Source organism: Tachypleus tridentatus, chromosome 10, assembly GCF_004210375.1.
Source record: "Tachypleus tridentatus isolate NWPU-2018 chromosome 10, ASM421037v1, whole genome shotgun sequence".
NCBI lineage: Eukaryota > Metazoa > Arthropoda > Merostomata > Xiphosura > Limulidae > Tachypleus > Tachypleus tridentatus.
Window position 1 is genome coordinate 126,664,752 of NC_134834.1, and position 24,377 is coordinate 126,689,128.

Sequence of the window (24,377 nt, forward strand, 5' to 3'; positions counted from 1 at the left end):
CTAGTAAATGTGTGTGATTACACCAGTTTCTAACAGGAACACTGTTGATAAGCTAGTAAATGTGTGTGATTACACCAGTTTCTAACGGGGACACTGTTGATAAGCTAGTAAATGTGTGTGATTACACCAGTTTCTAACAGGAACACTGTTGATAAGCTAGTAAATATGTGTGATTACACCAGTTTCTAACGGGGACACTGTTGATAAGCTAGTAAATATGTGTGATTACACCAGTTTCTAACGGGAACACTGTTGATAAGCTAGTAAATGTGTGTGATTACACCAGCTTCTAACAGGAACACTGTTGAGAAGCTAGTAAATGTGTGTGATTACACCAGATTCTAACGGGAACACTGTTGATAAGCTAGTAAATATGTGTGATTACACCAGTTTCTAAAACTGAATCCAATAATTTTCACATTACATAGTTAATTACTAATTCCAGTAAGTTCCACATTATATTGATAACTCCAGTATGTTCACATTACATTGTTAACTCCAGTAAGTTTTGCATTACATAGTTAAAGTAACTCCAGTAAGTTCCACATCACGTAGTTAAAGTAACTCCAGTAAGTTACACATTACATAGTTCACTCCAGTATGTTCCACATAACATTGTTAACTCCAGCAAGTTCCACATCACATAGTTAAAGTAACTCCAGTAAGTTCCACATCACATAGTTAAAGTAACTCCAGTAAGTTCTGCATTACATAGTTAAAGTAACTCCAGTAAGTTCTGCATTACATAGTTAAAGTAACTCCAGTAAGTTCTGCATTACATCGTTAAAGTAACTCCAGTAAGTTCCACATTACATTATTAAAGTAACTTTAGTAAGTTCCACATTACATTGTTAATTCCAGTAAGTTCTACGTTACATTGTTAAAGTAACTCCAGTAAGTTTCAAATTACTTTGTTTTCTCCAGTAAGTTCTATATTACATTGTTAACTCCAGTTCTACATTGCATAGTTAAAGTAACTCCAGTAAGTTCTACATTACATTTTAACTCCAGTAAGTTCTACATTACATTGTTAAAGTAGCTCCAGTAAGTTCCACATTACATAGTTAAAGTAACTCTAGTAAGTTCCACATTACATTGTTAACTCCAGTAAGTTCTACGTTACATTGTTAGAGTAACTCCAGTAAGTTCCACATTACACAGTAAAAGTAACTCCAGTGAGTTCTACATTACATTGATAAAGTAGCTCCAGTAAGTTCCACATTACATAGTTCACTCCAGTAAGTTTCACATTACATAGTTAAAGTACCTCGAGTAAGTTCCACATTACATACTTAACTCCAGTAAGTTCCACATTACATTATTAACTCCACTAAGTTCTACGTTACATTGTTAAAGTAACTCCAATACGTTTCACATTACATTGTTAACTCACCTCTCAACGCTAAACTGCACTGTTTTTAGTCCTCCATTTACATCAATAGTCATTAAATTATTTTTACAAACAGGACTATTCATATCCGAATTGTTGCATAGGCTGGAAATAAGAAGAGTAGGTGATATCTTTTTCTGGTTGTCGTACCTTCTGGTTTCAGGGTGTTACAGAAGTGCTCACTCTCATACCAAGAAATTTAATACCATCATCATGTTGAAGATTGCATTTGCTCGAGAAGCGCCTCAGAGATTTTCCCGAGTCATGCCCTTCAGAAGACATTCAATGAGATGACAACTCCATTAGATAAATAAAACTGTCGTAGGTGAAGAGTAAGTAGCCTTGAGCCAATTCGTCCTACTGTCTTCAGCAGAAAGAAATCGGTGTCTTTAATCTTGTGTGTCACGCAGATAGCCTTGTAGGTTTACCTCTTAATAAAGGGTAAATGAGTTTATTTTATTCTTTATATATGACCCTTCTATCCCAAAAATTAACCTAATAACCATCCGCTAAACCTTTTTTAAAAGACGATATCTTTTCCCAAACAAAAAGACCAAAGTTGTATTCAAAGTTAGGCCTAACTAGGAATTTATATGGAGGTACTTAACCCTTACGTCAGTAAGAACAACTTGAAATTATATTAGCTTTACTAGTACTTTACTGTTTTCGTGACTTGAGGAATTAACACTATTATGCCGAGATTCTTTTCTTCAAATATGTTGTTGAATGAGTTCAAAAATATACAACTACGTAATCCAAGTTAGGATACTCCAAATCAATTGCCTTGTACTTGAATAATTAAAGATAATTTGCTATGTATTTATTCAACTTACCAGTTGATTCAAATCCTTTAAAACATAACCAGAAGCATCTAAGATATTAATGTCATCAGTTTACTGATTCTGACATTTTAAATATGATTAAACTAAATGTCTCACTGACTCCTGAGACATTCCCTTTAGTGCCAGGTGCCCAGTTTGACTGGTTTCCACTAGTAACAACTTTTTACTTCCTCCTATCCAACCACCATATACCGTGTTTCTCCGATAATAAGACCTACCCATAAAATAAGACCTAATGTGATTTTTGGGTATAGTTTTAATATAAGCCCTACCCTTAAAATAAGCCCTAGTTAAGAGTGGCAGGAAGAGGAAAGAAATAAAAAAAATTAATTTATTAATTAGTTTAATAGTTAGTTAATTTGTTTGTTTAAGTATTAATCAGTTAGTTTAATAGTTTAATAATAGTTTATTTTAAATGGTTAGTTTAATAGTTTTACTTTGTAACTTCATTTTTTTAATATATCAAAATAAGACATCCCCCGAAAATAAGCCCTAGTGTCATATTTTGGAGTGAAAATTAATATAAGCCCTGTCTTATTTTCGGAGAAACACGGTAGTTGTACCATGTAAACCTACTAAGTGTTTTCTTTCTTTCTTCAGTAATGTGAAGTCTAAAATTTGCCTACAAGTTTTCAAAATGTTTGTGTATATATGTGTACGTAAAAAAGAATATTGCTCAAGAATGTGGCTAAATTCCTTTCGATCTAGTTATCTATTGTTCTGAGTTATTCCTATGGTATTATGTGCGACTTTTTGTGAGAAATATTTTTGCAATGTAGAATACACTAAATAATATGAAACAGCAATTTTTCCCCTTTCATGAGTTAAATCAAACCTCAAGGTTATATTCTCCCTTGCTTTTTTGCTAGAATGACCAACAAGTTGGTAAATAACGCACGCATTTTAAGAATAGCGCTGTACAACTGTGTGTATAATGGCATGTTTTCTCAGTCTGAAACAGATCTTTATTTTCACAGATATAAAAAGGTCTACATATTTATCAAACTTCAGTAAAGGTCCTGTCTTTTGTCTAGATGATCAATTTTTTATCGTGTTTTTTACTGAGTGTAGATTGTTTACATTGTGTTTTACATTGCATTCAGTCTCTGTCTTTCTATCAACTCAGTCAAAAGGAATAAAATTCGATTTACTTCCATAAAACGTTTTCTGCTGAACCACTCATTACCTCTAGGGCCCTATTCGATTTCTCGAAGAGAAATCAGCAAGAAAGTCATGGAATCTAACCTCCAACCTCCACTGATGTGTTTGTTGAAACCTCATTAAAAGCGTTTTCACAGCCTAAGTTCACCAAATCCATTTTCTTTCTGTCGTCCAAGTAATAAGTAACATATATATAAAACAAATCACATGAGTCAGACAAAATTTCCATTTGATAAGTCTATGTTCTCTTTTATTTATGATATAATATTTCACTAGAATATTTTGCCAAAATTCTTTAATTAGACTTTCTAGATTGTTTTAACTATAGAAATATGTCTAATTGGCATATAATGTACGGGACAACTCTTATCACCTCCTCTAAAATCAAGACTAACGTTAGCAACTGTCCAAACCTCAGGCATCTGACCATTGTCTATTAACTTCTTATAAAAATAGGCCTAACATTAGCAACTCTCCAATCCTCAGGCACCTGACCACTGTCTACTGACCTCCTTTAAAACCTTGGGGAAGGTCTTGTTTTATTCTGGTGCTTTATATATTTCTAATCTTTCTACTTACCAGCAAGTGATAAATACCTACATGATCAATTCTAATATCACCAATATAAGAAATATTAAAACTATCTTCTGTTCTAAACAAAGGAGGAGAAGGAAATTCAATAAACTCTTTTCCATTAACACCTTTAAGAATCCAACCCACCGTTTCAACATATTAATTATCTTTAGCATAAAAACACAGATTATTGCTGTTATATTTAACTTTATCAACCCTTCATAATCCATTTGGGGTTGTCCATTTATCTATTTTTGTCTGTACTTCTGTATATCTAGTCATTTACACTCTTTAAATTTATGTTTTTATCGCTGATTTACTCATTTGTATTGTTATTAATCCAATTAAGATTGGCGTTCCCTTTTTCGTTTTCTTTCTTTTTTAGCTCATTATCACGATTTACTAACAATAAACCTCGTCCATAAAATTGTCTTTTGAAAATTAAGACCTAATATTTTGTTTCATTCTTATATCAACATAACGTAGCAAAACACTGAAACTAATTATTCAATAGCCAACCTTCTACCACTTCAGTTTGTCCTATCCACATCTTCATTAGTAGTTAAAAGTACATCAATAATGTTGTCAATCCTAGTTGACTCTCTTACTGTATGGTACTGAAAAATATCAGGAGTCTTATCTACAAGCTATTTGATTACATGCAATCTTAATGTTTTCAACTTTAAAACCTCTTATAGTAAGTAACCATTGACTACCATGGTGTCTCTCTTCAGTCTCAACAGATTGTATTTCATCCTTCATGTAAGGGTCCACACATTTCTGTTATAAAACATCAATCATTGATAAATAGTTTATAACCTGAAATTTTCAAAATAATTATTGTTATCAGTGTTCTCGAAATCTAACCAAGTTTCGGTAATTACTATTATATCACTGTCGTTGGGACGTTATAAAATAACGATCAATCCCGTTATTCGTTTTTAGCTCAGAGCGGTATTGACTAACAATCTTCCCTCTAGGCTATTGCTCATAAATTAGGGACAGCTAGTGCAGATAGCCCTCATGTAACTTCGCGTGAAATTCAAAACAAACCTACCCCAACGATCTTTCATTTAAATTTTATGTCCTGCTAAATGTTAAATACTCACATCTAACCAAGTGTGACCCTCCCTAAAGTGTAACACATCTGTTTCTATCCCAAAACTTCTCAAGGCATTATCTAAGAATATTAAGTGATCCAACAGCACCAGTTTTAACTAATTTAATAAAATATTCCTTTGTTCAAGTAACTAAACCGTCAACGTGATTATAACTTCCTCCAAATCTAATTCTAGCCTTTCCATCAACATCTATTAATTATCTTGAGCTAAACTAAAAGCAGCTAAAGGTACAAGTCTATCAGAGACAGGTATCAGTTAACAGAATGTGTAACCCTAATTTCTTATTACTATAACCACTATTTCAGAACACTGAATGTGTTGCCTTTCGACAGGGTTCGGGTTATATGGTTTTGTATTTTTATTTTAAATTGATTTTTAACCTGCGTGTTTTCCTATCAACATGGTTGGTAAAAATAAAGAACGAAACTTTTCAAAAAAGAACACACATTTAGGGATGGTTGATATCAGTGCTTCAAAAACAATACAAACAAGATTGTAGGGATGACACTGTGTTCGGGTGATGCCATTCATACTACCTTGTTTACATTGGTTTTGAAAGATTGTTATTAGTCACCCCAACATTTATTGCCTTCTTTGAAATGTTTTTTTTTGTGTACTTGTTTTAAATACAGTATTTCAATAGACATAAAGAAGGTTGTACATACAACCAAGTTCTAAGTACAAAGGGGTTTCAACCATAATATTTATTGTTTATTCTTTGACCCGACATGGCCAGGTGGGTTAAGGCGTTCGACTCGTAATCTGAAGGTCGCAGGTTCAAATCGCAGTCGCACCAAACATACTCGCCCTTTCAGTCGTGAGAGCGTTATAATGTGTACGGTGATGATGGGTAGTGATGACTAGTTGCCTTCCCTCTTGTCTTACACTGCTATATTAGGGACGGCTAGCACAGATAGCCCTTGAGTTGATTTTCGCGAAATTCAAAACAAACTAAACCATTCTTTATTATTGGGTGGTAATTTTTGTTTCACCCTGTACTAAAGTTTTATAGGAGCATCAGATGATACTAGAATAACGACTTTTTACTACTAATAATTATTATAAAAGCAGATATTTTGTTTGACACCACGTGACCTCAGTGAAATTGTTTGAAACTATTGTTTAGGTTTATGAGTTATCACATAATAAAAAATAACAGAAGAAAGAAGAACAAGACATTGAAACATTTTGTTATGATATTTACAGACATTCAACTTGTGACTCAGTTATATAAGGAAACACTGTACAGTAAAGTCCTGATGATAAGATATTCAAATTACCATTTTATTGAACAATCCGAGCTATCCCTACATAGCTTGCTTGATGATACGGTTTGTTGGTTGTTCTCGGTTAAGCACAAAGTTATACAATGAACTATTTTTGCTCTGCCCACCACGGGTATCGAAACCTGGTTTCTAGCGTTATAAGTCCGCAGATATACGGTTCATACAAAATAAAATACATGTATTACGAGAATAATTAAAACCACTTATTGTTTGTCTAGAACGTTTTATGCCAACAATACAACGTGACAACCGAAGTATTTAATCGGAATCCACACGCATTCATAAAGTGCTTGAAAATTTCAAGATGGTATACGATATAATTAAATATGTTTTAACAAGTACATGTCTACTCATACACATAAAAACGATGATTTTAATCACGTAACTTACCTTCTCTTTCTTAATGATATTAAGTTCGATCTCCTGTACTAAACCCTCTAGGAATAATTAACAAACTTATAAACCTGGCCCAAAACACTTCGTGACATCCACTTTTTTATGTCATCACAAGTAAGTTATCACAGTATCAGAAGATGTAGTTGTTTACATCTGAGGAAACGATTGGTTTTACTGAGTCAGTAACACAGACCTCGGTGACCTTCAGGATTTACCCTAGTCACCATTGTCAACATAAAACTTTACACCTGTAACCCCCTCTTCTGTAGTGCAGCAACTAATTAATCGTTACTTTGTATCTCAAGACGTATGGGTATTATTTTGTTTGTTTGTTTGTTTTTGAATTTCACACAAAGCTATACGAGGGCTATCTGTGCTAGTCGTCCCTAATTTAGCAGTGTAAGACTAGAGGGAAGGCAGCTAGTCATCACCACCCACCGCCAACTCTTGGGCTACTCTTTTACCAACGATTAGTGGGATTGACCGCACATTATAACGCCCCCAAGGCTGAAAGGGCGAGCATGTTTGGGATGCGAACCCGCGATCCTCAGATTACGAGTCGCATGCCTTAACACGCTTGGCCATGCTGGGCGAGGTATGGGTATAAAAACTTTTATTAAAATAAAATAGAGAACAACCTTCTTAGGTTATCTTCAGGTTAACAACAGTGTAATTCAGTTTAACTAAACTACACAGTTGTTGTTCGATATTCATCAGTGTTAAGAATACCACCTTTATGGTTGTATTGATGTCTTTTAAAATCCCTGGACGAAACAGTTTGTTGTGGGGTTTACTCACTTTTTGAAGAAAGGGGAGTTCGTCATAACAACGTGTGAGGTTCGACCATAATTTCAAAATGTTATTTCTATTAATTTTGGGTTCCTTCCTCGTTCGTTTTTCAGCATCTAAAGTTAAGTTAGTTCGAGGGGTCATCATTATCTGCATACATACATTAAAATGCAATTTTTCTTTCCTCTGGGGATAGAATTCCGTTTGGCCCGATATGGCCAGGTGGTTAAAGCACTTGACTCGTAATCCGAGGGTCGCAGGTTCGAATTCCCGTCACACCAAACATACTGGCTCTTTTAGCCGTGGGAGCGTTATAACGTTACGGTCAATCCCACTATTCGTTGATTTGGTTAGTCTTCTACTCTTACTTATACATGTAGCTACTTATTGTTTCCATGCGATAAACGTACTTTATATACTAACAACAGTTGATGGAAACAGTTCCTAACAGGGAATTCTTTCAAGAACGTTGTTACACATCTTCAGACGTTCGCTTTAATATTTCTGGTAGCTTTGCTAATATCATTCCTGGTATCAAAGGTTCGGTCATTTCACTTCATATATGTTTATTCGCAATGGTCGTTATCATTCTCAAAGCAATTTTATCTTTATTTGGGACATAACATACACCGACAAAATAACCCACATAAGGGTCTAACACATCGAATTTTTCGCCAACTTGAAAAACGGCGATATTTTTTCATTCATCTCTTTTTTTTGTAGTGTTGCATAACAACAAGTGAATATTAATAACATATCAATATTAATAATTGATATTAATTAATAACAACATGTGAATATTAATAACAACATCTGAATATTAATAACAACATGTGAATATTAATTAACATGTGAAGATTAATAACAACATATGAATATTAATAACAACATATGAATATTAATAACATGTGAATATTAATAACAACATATGAATATTAATTACAACATGAATATTAATAACATGTGCATATCATATAACAACATGTGAATATTATTAACAACATGTGATTATTAACAACATGTGAATATTAATAACAACATGTGAATATTAATAACAACATGTGAATATTAATAACAACATTTGAATATTAATAACAACATTTGAATATTATTAACAACATTGAATATTATTAACAACATATGAATATTAATAACAGCATGTGAGTATTAATAACAAGTGAATATTAATAACAACCTATGAATATTAATAAAAACATGTGAATATTAATAACAACATGTGAATATTAATAACATATGAATATTAATAACAACATGTGAATATTAATAATATCCTGATTAAGAGTTTTAAAACTATGCGACACTTGTGATAAACAAACGCGAAACATAGCACTGCTTAGTTCAGAGTGAAACATGTAGACAACTGAGAGATAACAGTAGTTCTGGTAGACAGGACATTTCGAAAACTTTCCGACTTTTCCCTCACGTCAGCTTGCACTGGTACCTAAAATCCGACTTTCGTGCTAATTCGAAGTACGTGATCTACCTGTCTCGAATTGTTCTCTACAAGTGTCACTCTGAACTCGATAGCTGCTGTCCGTTTCACCTTCGTTGATCATAAATATTTTGCTTGAAATATCTACACAAAAACACAATCAAACCTGTACCACGTTGTTTGCAACACGTTACTTTTGGTTATAGTAAAACTAGGTTAGTTTTATTTTGAATGTTTTAACTTAAGTGTTGCTATTGAACATGACATTGAAGGTTGATGAGAGAAATAAAAGACGAGTACGATATAAATACGATTCAAGTGAAGCAGTGAACAAATAAGCAGTTAATGAGTTACTAGGTAATTCTGATCGGTGTTAGTAGAGAGACTTATCGTCTCTGTTAAATTACTCGATCGATTAACAAGGAAATGCAAGTGTTGTATCTCTGACCTGAGCTTATCATAAGCCTCGGAATTTCTGTTAACACGTTGTTTGTGAACCGAGGCCTACAGCTTGTTTCAAACTGAACGAAGCCTGCAGCAACTGTTATTGAAAAATAATTTAATTCATTATCATTACACAGAATGGACTTGGTACTATGTTTACCAAAGAACCTAAAAGATTGGTTTGGTTTAAATTTCGCGAAAAGCTAAACGCGGGTTATCAGCGCTAGCCGTCCCTAATTTAGCAGTGTAAGACTAGACGGAAGGCAGCTAGTCATCACCACCCACCGCCAACCCTTGGGCTACTCTTTTACCAACGAATAGTGGGATTGACTGTCACATTATAACGCCCCCACGGCTGAAAGGGCGAGCATATTTGGTGTGACGGGGATACGAACCCGCGACTCTCAGATTACGGAGTCGAGTGCCTTAACCACCTAACTAGGCCGGGCCAGAAATCCAATACAACGCGTTGGAGGATATCATTTTGACTCTTTTATTTGGAGCTATATAAATGTGTGACATGTGGCTCAACAGCTACTTATTTTAATCACCAAACCATTTTCTACAGATAAAAGAAAAATCAAAACAAAACTGTGACGAATATCAAAATAAAATATTCCAGATGCAAAATAGATTTACTAATTCAGTCACGCATTTTTAATTAACAACAATAAGTCTAGAACGAACAGGTAAAAAAATAAAACATAATTTTTGACAAAATAAATAATGACCTTAGTTTTTTTTTTCTCTTGGGCCTAGTATGCAATTTTTAATGTTCCGAGCGTTTAGTTCTAAAACTACACATCAGGGTTTGTTACTGTTTTCAAATTGCAGAATTACACTAAGTGTCATCTGCGCTCTTTCCACTGCGGGGAACCAAACACCAAATTTTAGCGTTGTAAGTCGGAAAACGTACACCGAGACTCTAGATATGAGGCACTCAGTTCGAATGATAAAGTAAGAAACACCGTGTCGGCCTAACTGAGAAATTTCCAAAGTGTAAGTCGGGATCTATGAAGGGCGTACATGAAAGTAAAAAATGAATACATTAATCAATTGATGAATAAATAAACTAAAATTCATGGAAATTATTAAACAAAAATATTTAAATAACAGTGTACAACTGCCTATATTTATTATCTTATTCGTTTTTAACCCTTTATTTATATCTTGTTTGCCTTTCACATTTCGACGCTCCAAGAGCAATGTGCCAATCAAACTTAGTGGGTGGTAACATTTCCACCATTTGTTAACATGCCAAAGATTGACAATCAACTGCTATTGGATGAAAGGATAAGACAAATTAATAATAGTGGAGTTCGAGATATTGTTCTGTTTATTACAGGTGTGGGAAGAATGTGAAAATGCATCTTTTATTTATGGCTTGAGAAATATGACCTGCGATTTGCAATAGATGTCATCCTATACTAATGCATGTGAATACTGTGGTGTAGGGTTACGATGAGTCGTGAGAAAGTAAACCTGTAGGAAACGCCTTTTTTTTCTTTTCGTCTTTTCACTCGGTATTTTTTGTTTTGATATTCTAGTAAGCACGGTGAAATGAATTTAGTGTATTGAGAAATAACGTGGTTTTTTTCCCGCCATAAAACAAACTGATTTATTGTAGCCTAAGTGTATATAAAAATCATTTGTTTAAAGCCTAAAATTCACTTCAGTGTCAACACAAGCTAATCTTTTGTGTTATTTCTCGGATCCGAAAAACTAGTGACGGTAGTAAGAGTTTCTCCATAATTTAGACCCTAACTACAAAACATTTCATATGTTCACAGTCACTTTTAAAAGTTGTTCGACTTTGTGAAAGGACCTGTACGAGTACTAGCTCCGTTACCTGACCATGATTTTGAAGAAAAGGCTACAAATCAACATCACCTTCCGCCAAATGTTGGGCTACTCCTATTAGACCGAACAGTTGAATTAGTTTGTCACTCTTCTAACACATTTACTGTCCCACAAAGCAGAACTTGATTTTTAACTTTGGCACGAACGAGACGTGGAACAAATGACTCGCAGCTAATCTTGTCTAGCACTGTATAACAGCCATACCAACACAAGTTATACAGACATTGTTGTTGTGATTAACATTGTTAAACACTGTTAAGAAATCTTAGTTTGAGTTTTTATTTACTTTCACCAACAATATTAACGTAAACAATATTTCAACACACTACTTTATTTAAACGTTAATATTTGTTGCCAGTTATAATTGTTTTTTTTCCTCTCTAGATTATCTTGCAACACGACAAAAAACAAAAATCACCTTGTGACACAGCAGTGAAACTCAAGAATTATAGTACTAAACCCGGATTTCAACTGCTGTTGTGATCAAAGCACAGATAGCCCATTGTGTAGCTTTGCGCTTAACTTCAAACAAACAAAGATTTAAAGTGCAACCTTCAACTAACTACATAAGGGAGTTTGCAATGTTTTGAAATTTCTTATCCACTGACGTAGATATTTCAATAGCAAATGTACAATCTGCCAGAAAAAAAATGTTAAACTTTCTTGAAACAGACATACCATAATCTGAATTTAGTATTAAATTAACTTTATAATATGGATCGTGTAAGCATCTGACATCAGATGATTTTACGATAATCCAAAACTAAATTATAAATGTAATAGTTCCCCTGCTAGGTTAACGGTTAGTAAAATTCGCATCACCAAAACCTGGGGATTCAAATACTCGCTGTGGATAGAGCACTAATATTTTGTGTAGCTCTTCTCTAAAACCAACTTGAATGAATTGTTAAATAACCTTTGATATTCATATTAACGCCTTTTTTTATACAAATATGAATTTTTGGCACATTACCAATTGTGCAACTGAGCAATCTTTATCAGGGATTGATACATTTAAATAACACTACGAGACACCCTTCAATCCTACGTCTCTCCTCACAAGTGCATGTTCCACTCCTTCAACAGCACACTTCAAAGACTGAGAAAAGAACAAAGCAGTTTTCACTGAAAACCACCAGTCGGCGTCTGTTGTCTGCTGCAGTTACTAATACTTGAAACTTGCAGCAGTAACCACCCGTTACTGGCTTATCCTGTAGCATACACGTGACGTCAAGATTTAAAAATAATAATAATATTATAACCAAAACGACAGGTTCACATTAATTGTAAATTTCTTGAAATGTTCCACAGAATTGCACTTAATCTTTTGTGTTATAGTGGTATAAAGGAAATACTAACAACCTGATCTTAGTAGTGTGTGTTATAATAGCATAAAGGAAATATTAACAACCTGATCTTACTATTGTGTGTTATACTAGCATAAAGGAAATAATAACAACCCGATCTTACTATTGTGTGTTATACTGACATAAAGTAAATATTGATCCCGATCTTACTATTGTGTGTTATACTAGCATAAAAGAAATATTAACAACCCGATCTTACTATTGTGTGTTATACTAGCATAAAAGAAATATTAACAACCCGATCTTACTATTGTGTGTTATACTAGCATAAAAGAAATATTAACAAACCCGATCTTACTATTGTGTGTTATAATGGTATAAAAGAAATATTAACAACCCGATCTTAGTATTGTGTGTTATACTAGCATAAAAGAAATATTAACAACCCGATCTTACTATTGTGTGTGTTATAATGGTATAAAGGAAATATTAACAACTCGATCTTAACAACCCGTATTGTGTGTTACACTTGTATAAAAGAAATATTAACAAAACTTTCGTGTTACACTGACATAAAAGAAATATTAACAACCTGATCTTAGTATTATGTGTTATACTGATATAAAAGAAATGTTAACAACCTGATCTCAGTATTGTGTGTTTATACTGGTATAAAAGAAATGTGGCCTATCCAATAACTCAAGGAACTGACCATTCCAAGTTTAAATGTAGCAAATAAATTGTGTATGAATCCATAATATACACATATTTTATGGGCGAAATTATTTAAAATTATAAATAAAGGAAATCTCAGCAGTGGTATAAATATACTTCGCACTTTCTTTGTTCTACAGATTCCTGGGATTTATGATTTATGAGATCGAGGCAGATCTCAGAGTAAGAAAAATCTTATAAGAAATAGATACCAGGAACATTTAATTACTACTGGCTAACCACGTGGATATGGAACCGTGTTGAAAGGAAACTTACAAAACTGTACAAATGTATATACATACGAGTGAGTGGACAGATGAAACATGTTTCTAATGTAATCTCTATCGTCTACTCACAACAGAAGAGTGGTTTTTCTTACTTTTACTGCACGACTGTGGAGGACCTCTGTCTTGGAGGGTAGAATGGTGTAATGATAGTGGCGCGCTGTATGTTTGTTTTCGTGCCGTCGTTTCAACAAAGGGCGAAGCGGTACAGTGTTGACCAGAGTCCTCGAGCACATTGTCGACGTGCTCGCTAGGCGTCCTCAACTCTTCCAGATCTGAGTCAATTCTCGCCCAAATCCCATGTAAAAGAAGCTTTCGAATCGCTGGATCGTCGTCGCAAATGGACGCTAAGGTTCATACTATAACGGTTACCATCGTAACCAGCCATGACGGATAACAAGGTTAAATCAATCAACAAATACAACTTTCCAGCAAGCCATTTCCGCTTCCCTCAGAACAGAAGCCTTGCTTTATGATGACCGCCGCACGCGTTAAGCCATTTTGTAGTTTTAGCGCCAACTGTTGGGCTACTCCTATTAGACCGAACAGTTGAATTAGTTTGTCACTCTTCTAACACATTTACTGTCCCACAAAGCAGAACTTGATTTTTAACTTTGGCACGAACGAGACGTGGAACAAATGACTCGCAGCTAATCTTGTCTAGCACTGTATAACAGCCATACCAACACAAGTTATACAGACATTGTTGTTGTGATTAACATTGTTAAACACTGTTAAGAAATCTTAGTTTGAGTTTTTATTTACTTTCACCAACAATATTAACTTAAACAATATTTCAACACACTACTTTATTTAAACGTTAATATTTGTTGCCAGTTATAATTGTTTTTTTCCTCTCTAGATTATCTTGCAACACGACAAAAAACAAAAATCACCTTGTGACACAGCAGTGAAACTCAAGAATTATAGTACTAAACCCGGATTTCAACTGCTGTTGTGATCAAAGCACAGATAGCCCATTGTGTAGCTTTGCGCTTAACTTCAAACAAACAAAGATTTAAAGTGCAACCTTCAACTAACTACATAAGGGGAGTTTGCAATGTTTTGAAATTTCTTATCCACTGACGTAGATATTTCAATAGCAAATGTACAATCTGCCAGAAAAAAAATGTTAAACTTTCTTGAAACAGACATACCATAATCTGAATTTAGTATTAAATTAACTTTATAATATGGATCGTGTAAGCATCTGACATCAGATGATTTTACGATAATCCAAAAACTAAATTATAAATGTAATAGTTCCCCTGCTAGGTTAACGGTTAGTAAAATTCGCATCACCAAAACCTGGGGATTCAAATACTCGCTGTGGATAGAGCACTAATATTTTGTGTAGCTCTTCTCTAAAATCAACTTGAATGAATTGTTAAATAACCTTTGATATTCATATTAACGCCTTTTTTTATACAAATATGAATTTTTTGGCACATTACCAATTGTGCAACTGAGCAATCTTTATCAGGGATTGATACATTTAAATAACACTACGAGACACCCTTCAATCCTACGTCTCTCCTCACAAGTGCATGTTCCACTCCTTCAACAGCACACTTCAAAGACTGAGAAAAAAGAACAAAGCAGTTTTCACTGAAAACCACCAGTCGGCGTCTGTTGTCTGCTGCAGTTACTAATACTTGAAACTTGCAACAGTAACCACTCCGTTACTGGCTTATCCTGTAGCATACACGTGACGTCAAGATTTAAAAATAATAATAATATTATAACCAAAACGACAGGTTCACATTAATTGTAAATTTCTTGAAATGTTCCACAGAATTGCACTTAATCTTTTGTGTTATAGTGGTATAAAGGAAATACTAACAACCTGATCTTAGTAGTGTGTGTTATAATAGCATAAAGGAAATATTAACAACCTGATCTTACTATTGTGTGTTATACTAGCATAAAGGAAATAATAACAACCCGATCTTACTATTGTGTGTTATACTGACATAAAGTAAATATTGATCCCGATCTTACTATTGTGTGTTATACTAGCATAAAAGAAATATTAACAACCTGATCTTACTATTGTGTGTTATACTAGCATAAAAGAAATATTAACAACCCGATCTTACTATTGTGTGTTATACTAGCATAAAAGAAATATTAACAACCCGATCTTAGTATTGTGTGTTATACTAGCATAAATGAAATATTAACAACCCGATCTTACTATTGTTGTGTTATACTGGCATAAAGGAAATATTAACAACCCGATCTTAGTATTGTGTGTTATACTAGCATAAAAGAAATATTAACAACCCGATCTTAGTATTGTGTGTTATAATGGCATAAAGGAAATATTAACAACCCGATCTTAGTATTGTGTGTTACACTTGTATAAAAGAAATATTAACAAAACTTTCGTGTTACACTGACATAAAAGAAATATTAACAACCTGATCTTAGTATTATGTGTTATACTGATATAAAAGAAATGTTAACAACCTGATCTCAGTATTGTGTGTTTATACTGGTATAAAAGAAATGTGGCCTATCCAATAACTCAAGGAACTGACCATTCCAAGTTTAAATGTAGCAAATAAATTGTGTATGAATCCATAATATACACATATTTTATGGGCGAAATTATTTAAAATTATAAATAAAGGAAATCTCAGCAGTGGTATAAATATACTTCGCACTTTCTTTGTTCTACAGATTCCTGGGATTTATGATTTATGAGATCGAGGCAGATCTCAGAGTAAGAAAAATCTTATAAGAAATAGATACCAGGAACATTTAATTACTACTGGCTAACCACGTGGATATGGAACCGTGTTGAAAGGAAACTTACAAAACTGTACAAATGTATATACATACGAGTGAGTGGACAGATGAAACATGTTTCTAATGTAATCTCTATCGTCTACTCACAACAGAAGAGTGGTTTTTCTTACCTTGTACTGCACGACTGTGGAGGACCTCTGTCTTGGAGGGTAGAATGGTGTAATGATAGTGGCGCGCTGTATGTTTGTTTTCGTGCCGTCGTTTCAACAAAGGGCGAAGCGGTACAGTGTTGACCAGAGTCCTCGAGCACATTGTCGACGTGCTCGCTAGGCGTCCTCAACTCTTCCAGATCTGAGTCAATTCCTCGCCCAAATCCCATGTAAAAAAGCTTTCGAATCGCTGGATCGTCGTCGCAAATGGACGCTAAGGTTCATACTATAACGGTTACCATCGTAACCAGCCATGACGGATAACAAGGTTAAATCAATCAACAAATACAACTTTCCAGCAAGCCATTTCCGCTTCCCTCAGAACAGAAGCCTTGCTTTATGATGACCGCCGCACGCGTTAAGCCATTTTGTAGTTTTAGCGCCATCTATTATCCATTGAACAAACAAGATATTTATAATCTCTTCTGATGATTATTTCTTCCTCTGTTACTTTAAGAGTTAAAGTTAACGTTATTAGAAGCTCTCTATCAAACAAATAAAGTTCATAAACATGTGTAACGTTTTGAACTGCTTAACCTACTGAAAACTTTTCTATAAAATAGCAAATCCTCAATCTTTGACAGCTAAGCCTAAAATAAGAAATAAATAAACAGTAAAGAGCAAACAAAATTTTACGTCTTTACACAACTCTTATTCGTTAGTTACAGTTATATGACTTCATTACCCCTTTCTTTTCAAGTCTTCCAAGTTTGTTCAGCTGTAGGTGATCTATCTCTTAGAAAATGATAAATAATAATTAGAAATATTAGAAAACCATATTAATATTCTTGTCTTCCACTTCTTAATAACAAAAATACAAGTAGAATTTTGATATGACAATGGATCATTTTAACGCGAACTCGTTTGTTATCCGTATCCGAAAGAGAATGGTAATATGTTTTCCACTGGATGGCGGGGCTCTCTTGATCACGTGGCTGAAGTCATTTGCTGACATGCATCACATCACACTCTTTGTTCATCTTGATTCAATGAACCTTTCGAATATATCTTCCTTTTTTATTTTAAGATTATTGAAATACCTCACCTGCATTTCTGGGATACGCCCGTTTCCTGCACGATACTAGATACTTAATTCCAAAATGCTGTTTCTATATACGACGTCAGGGTTATCTCTAATTAAGATCGTAGCATGGCTGTTTTGGAAAAACATCAGCGAAAGATCATTCACAAACAGTAGAATCAACATACAACTTGAAGCCATCACTATATAGAACAACAACTCTCACTAAACAAAAGTTACCAATGACCGAGGTTCACAGAACTAATGATTTGTCGTTACCACCAAATCGCTTTCGACGATAGGATTATTTGTTGAATTGATCTTTAGAAAGGATTTTGCACTTTGCGCAAATAACATCCATGAAACTAGAGAGAATTCAGCTAACGAGAATCAACAGCACACACCGCCAGTTCTCGGGCTGATGTTGTCTCACAGAAACAGTGACATTTAGCACTTACTTTTATGAAGCATCCTCCATCCAAATTGTAAAGAGAATTTCTAGAGCACCAGGAGCGCCCTTTCAGCTGTAGGAAGCGTTATAATGTTACAGTCAATCTCACTATTCGTTGGTAAAAGTAGCCCAAGAGTTGGCGGTGGGTAGTGATGACTAGCTTCCCTCTAGTCTTACGCTGCTAAATTAGGAACGGCGAGCACAGATAGCCCTCGAGTAGCTTTGGGCGAAATTAAAACAAACAAACAAACCGAACCGTGAAAATTCAAAATGAGATTTCAGGTACGTCAACCACAAGTCCACGCCTGGCACAGTTCGGACAAAGTTGTTTAGTGGTTGGTTGTCACCCACACGTTTATTATAAAATCTGTACTTAAAACAAACTTATTTGATAAAATGATATCAACATTATTTGTACTTAATGGTTTCATTATAAAATCAGGCCTGTCTGGCTTAACTATGAGTTTGTTTAATTATTTGCGTTATATTTACTGATTAGTTTCATTATAAAATCAGTCCAGACACTGGCTTAATTATGAGTTTGTTTAATTATTTACGTTATATTAACTGATTAGTTTAATTATAAAATCAGTCCAGACACTATCTTAACTATGAGTTTGTTTAATTATTTACGTTATGTTTACTGATTAGTTTCATAATAAAATCAGTCCAGACACTGGCTTAACTATGAGTTTGTTTAATTATTTACGTTATATTTACTGAATAATTTCATTATAAAATCAGGCCAGAGTGGCTTAACCATGAGTTTAATTAATTTCAATTTGCCTTTGTGTTGTATGTCTGTGCCAATTTTTATGTAAATCTTGAAGATCACTTTCAACCCTTCCAACCAAAATAACAATAACTTTATTATCATAGAGGGTATTCAAATCTGCAACACAGATTTGATTTATTGTTGTGTTTTAATAACTTGCTGAAGTAAAACTTTGAACCCTAGGGTTCCAGAAACTCCATCCTTACCTGTTTGTGGCAGTCTTCATAAAGCGTCAAAATTATCTTCTTTTTTTATTTGCTTGTTGAAGTTAAGAGCTTGTTTCGTCAAAAATTCCACGAGAAGTTTAAATATCAAAATGTGAATGAACATAAATACACAGTTGTAATATTTACAAAACGAGACACGAAACTCGAGCGCTTTCGAATAGTTGACTTTTTTTTTAATTTTCTTGAAGAAGAATCAACTACTCAGAATCGCTCGAGTTTAAATCAGAAGCTCAGTTTAGTGTCTAGTTTTGAAAAAATTACAACTTTTGTAGGTGATCATGTGTTCTAACTACATAATGTGAGTTTATAAATACATTGGCCAAGCAGTGAAATTAAGCCTAAAACAAATACCGCTTGACTACTGATTAAGTTTCAGAATGACTTTCAAAATCTTCCAAAGGTAGAGTTATTTAAGTTTTGTTTTTTTCGCGCAAAGCTATTCAAGGGTTATCTGCGCTAGCCGTCCCTAATGTAACAGTGTAAGACTAGAGGAAAGGCAGCTAGTCATCACCACCCACCGCCAACTCTTGGGCTACTCTTTTACCAACGAATAGTGGGATTGACCGCCACTTTATAACGCCCCCACAGCTGAAAGGGCAAGTAAGTTTGGTGCGACGGGGATTCGAACGCCTTAACCCACCTGGCCATGCCGGGCATAGCTCTTTAAGTACAGTTAATTATAATGTTAATTTCGGCGACATAAACTTTCACATAGCAATATTATTAATATGAAAATGTATTAACTGTACAGTGCTCAAGAGTTACCACTGCTAAATCTAAAACAGATGTACTAACAGTATCGATACCTAAATATTTACACATTACATTTATTTTCACATGAAATTTCAACCATATATCACCAAAATCATAAAAAATCTAAATATACATCTTATGTCAAATACAAAGAATATAAGCCTGAGCAAACGTACTGTGTAATTTTACATTAAGAAAGTGGAGTTTTAAAAAATACAACTTTTATAAAGTTTGACACTAGCAGAGAAAAAAAGAAGTAGTAACATAACTAAGATGTTTTTTGTTGTTGTGTTTTAAGATTGTGAAATTCTCAAAGCCAGAGACTACTGACAAGATACGTTAAATAGAAACCTTGTCAATATACCCTAGTGCTCTGTAACTTGTATTACTGGTGGATATCACTACAACGCTTCTAGGAAGAAATAAATAATAAGTTAACTACGTTACGTAATCCACATGACCAACTTCATATCTACCATTAGTTGACTGCAAGGCCAACTTCATATCTACCATTACTGGACTGCACGGCCAACTTCATATCACCATTACTGGAGTACTCGGTCAGCATCACATCTACCACTAGCTAACTACACGGCCAATTTCGTATCTACCACTAGCTAACTACACGGCCAATTTCGTATCTACCACTAGCTGACTACACGGCCAACTTCGTATATACCAATAGCTGACTACACGGCAACTTCATATATACCAATAGCTGACTACACGGCCAACTTGTATCTACAATTAGTTGACTACACGGTCAACTTCATATCTACCATTACTGGACTGCACGGCCAACTTCATATCTACAACATATGAATATTAATAACAACACGTGAATATTAATAACATGTGAATATTATTAACAACATGTGAATATTATTAACAACATGTGAATATTAATAACAACATGTGAATATTAATAACAACATGTGAATATTAATAACAACATATGAATATTAATACCAACATATGAATATTAATAATGTCCTGATTAAGAGTTTTAAAACTATGCGACACTTGTGATAAACAAACGCGAAACAGATAGCACTGCTTAGTTCAGAGTGAAACATGTAGACAACTGAGAGATAACAGTACTTCTGGTAGACCTGACGACATTTCGAAAACTTTCCGACTTTCGCCCTTAGTGTCAGCTTGCACTGGTACCTAAAATCCGACTTTCGTGCTAATTCGAAGTACGTGATCTACCTGTCTCGAATTGTTCTCTACAAGTGTCACTCTGAACTCGATAGCTGCTGTCCGTTTCACCTTCGTTGATCATAAATATTTTGCTTGAAATATCTACACAAAAACACAATCAAACCTGTACCACGTTGTTTGCAACACGTTGCTTTTGGTTATAGTAAAACTAGGTTAGTTTTATTTTGAATGTTTTAACTTAAGTGTTGCTATTGAACATGACATGTTGATGAGAGTAAAAGACGAGTACGATATAAATACGAATCAAGTGAAGCAGTGAACAAATAAGCAGTTAATGAGTTACTAGGTAATTCTGATCGGTGTTAGTAGAGAGACTTATCGTCTCTGGTAAATTACTCGATCGATCAACAAGGAAATTATGCAAGTGTTGTATCTCTGACCTGAGCTTATCATAAGCCTCGGAATTTCTGTTAACACGTTGTTTGTGAACCGAGGCCTACAGCTTGTTTCAAACTGAACGAAGCCTGCAGCAAATGTTATTGAAAAATAATTTAATTTATTATCATTACACAGAATGGACTTGGCACTATGTTTACCAAAGAACATAAAAGATTGGTTTGGTTTAAATTTCGCGAAAAACTAAACGAGGGTTATCAGCGCTAGCCGTCCCTAATTTAGCAGTGTAAGACTAGACGGAAGGCAGCTAGTCATCACCACCCACCGCCAACCCTTGGGCTACTCTTTTACCAACGAATAGTGGGATTGACTGTCACATTATAACGCCCCCACGGCTGAAAGGGCGAGCATATTTGGTGTGACGGGAATACGAACCCGCGACTCTCAGATTACGGAGTCGAGTGCCTTAACCACCTAACTAGGCCGGGCCAGAAATCCAATACAACGCGTTGAAGGATATCATTTTGACTCTTTTATTTGGAGCTATATAAATGTGTGACATGTGGCTCAACAGCTACTTCTTTTAATCACCAAACCATTTTCTACAGATAAAAGAAAAATCAAAACAAAACTGTGACGAATATCAAAATAAAATATTCCAGATGCAAAATAGATTTACTAATTCAGTCACGCATTTTTAATTAACAACAATAAGTCTAGAACGAACAGGTAAAAAAATAAAACATAATTTTTGACAAAATAAATAATGACCTTAGTTTTTTTTTTTCTCTTGGGCCTAGTATGCAATTTTTAATGTTCCGAGCGTTTAGTTCTAAAACTACACATCAGGGTTTGTTACTGTTTTCAAATTGCAGAATTACACTAAGTGTCATCTGCGCTCTTTCCACTGCGGGGAACCAAACACCAAATTTTAGCGTTGTAAGTCGGAAAACGTACACCGAGACTCTAGATAGGGGCACTCAGTTCGAATGATAAAAGTAAGAAACACCGTGTCGGCCTAACTGAGAAATTTCCAAAGTGTAAGTCGGGATCTATGAAGGGCGTACATGAAAGTAAAAAATGAATACATTAATCAATTGATGAATAAATAAACTAAAATTCATGGAAATTATTAAACAAAAATATTTAAATAACAGTGTACAACTGCCTATATTTATTATCTTATTCGTTTTTTAACCCTTTATTTATATCTTGTTTGCCTTTCATATTTCGACGCTCCAAGAGCAATGTGCCAATCAAACTTAGTGGGTGGTAATTTCCACCATTTGTTAACATGCCAAAGATTGACAATCAACTGCTATTGGATGAAAGGATAAGACAAATTAATAATAGTGGAGTTCGAGATATTGTTCTGTTTATTACAGGTGTGGGAAGAATGTGAAAATGCATCTTTTATTTATGGCTTGAGAAATATGACCTGCGATTTGCAATAGATGTCATCCTATACTAATGCATGTGAATACTGTGGTGTAGGGTTACGATGAGTCGTGAGAAAGTAAACCTGTAGGAAACGCCTTTTTTTTTCTTTTTCGTCTTTTCACTCGGTATTTTTTGTTTTGATATTCTAGTAAGCACGGTGAAATGAATTTAGTGTATTGAGAAATAACGTGGTTTTTTTCCCGCCATAAAACAAACTGATTTATTGTAGCCTAAGTGTATATAAAATCATTTGTTTAAAGCCTAAAATTCACTTCAGTGTCAACACAAGCTAATCTTTTGTGTTATTTCTCGGATCCGAAAACTAGTGACGGTAGTAAGAGTTTCTCCATAATTTAGACCCTAACTACAAAACATTTCATATGTTCACAGTCACTTTCAAAAGTTGTTCGACTTTGTGAAAGACCTGTACAGTACTAGCTCCGTTACCTGACCATGATTTTGAAGAAAAGGCTACAAATCAACATCACCTTCCGCCAACTGTTGGGCTACTCCTATTAGACCGAACAGTTGAATTAGTTTGTCACTCTTCTAACACATTTACTGTCCCACAAAGCAGAACTTGATTTTTAACTTTGGCACGAACGAGACGTGGAACAAATGACTCGCAGCTAATCTTGTCTAGCACTGTATAACAGCCATACCAACACAAGTTATACAGACATTGTTGTTGTGATTAACATTGTTAAACACTGTTAAGAAATCTTAGTTTGAGTTTTTATTTACTTTCACCAACAATATTAACTTAAACAATATTTCAACACACTACTTTATTTAAACGTTAATATTTGTTGCCAGTTATAATTGTTTTTTTCCTCTCTAGATTATCTTGCAACACGACAAAAAACAAAATCACCTTGTGACACAGCAGTGAAACTCAAGAATTATAGTACTAAACCCAGTTTCAACTGCTGTTGTGATCAAAGCACAGATAGCCCATTGTGTAGCTTTGCGCTTAACTTCAAACAAACAAAGATTTAAAGTGCAACCTTCAACTAACTACATAAGGGAGTTTGCAATGTTTTGAAATTTCTTATCCACTGACGTAGATATTTCAATAGCAAATGTACAATCTGCCAGAAAAAAAATGTTAAACTTTCTTGAAACAGACATACCATAATCTGAATTTAGTATTAAATTAACTTTATAATATGGATCGTGTAAGCATCTGACATCAGATGATTTTACGATAATCAAAACTAAATTATAAATGTAATAGTTCCCCTGCTAGGTTAACGGTTAGTAAAATTCGCATCACCAAAACCTGGGGATTCAAATACTCGCTGTGGATAGAGCACTAATATTTTGTGTAGCTCTTCTCTAAAATCAACTTGAATGAATTGTTAAATAACCTTTGATATTCATATTAACGCCTTTTTTTATACAAATATGAATTTTTTGGCACATTACCAATTGTGCAACTGAGCAATCTTTATCAGGGATTGATACATTTAAATAACACTACGAGACACCCTTCAATCCTACGTCTCTCCTCACAAGTGCATGTTCCACTCCTTCAACAGCACACTTCAAAGACTGAGAAAAAAGA

At 34.3% G+C, this 24,377-nt stretch overlaps 1 protein-coding gene and 1 long non-coding RNA gene across 5 annotated transcripts in view; one reads left to right on the forward strand and one right to left on the reverse strand.

Annotated features, from left to right (window-relative positions):
- LOC143230267 (uncharacterized) overlaps positions 1-13,898 on the forward strand; it is a 162,012-nt gene extending 148,114 nt beyond the window's left edge. Inside the window, exon 4 of the long non-coding RNA XR_013016308.1 lies at positions 13,477-13,898. This is a non-coding gene — a long non-coding RNA (uncharacterized LOC143230267). The remainder of the gene's footprint in view (positions 1-13,476) is intronic.
- Positions 1-17,302, reverse strand: part of LOC143230263 (uncharacterized) — a 50,095-nt gene extending 32,793 nt beyond the window's left edge. Inside the window, exons 1-2 of one of the 4 annotated variants that reach the window (XM_076463512.1) lie at positions 6,764-7,198; positions 1,394-3,557 (exon numbers count right to left, since the gene is read on the reverse strand). In XM_076463512.1, the coding sequence (XP_076319627.1) occupies positions 1,394-1,476 (83 nt within the window). In that variant the 5' untranslated portion in view covers positions 1,477-3,557; positions 6,764-7,198. Of the gene's footprint in view, positions 1-1,393; positions 3,558-6,763; positions 7,199-16,544 lie in introns of those variants that run through there. The other 3 variants (XM_076463510.1, XM_076463509.1, XM_076463508.1) reach the window with 3 other exon arrangements.
- Positions 17,303-24,377: the final 7,075 nt, after the last annotated feature.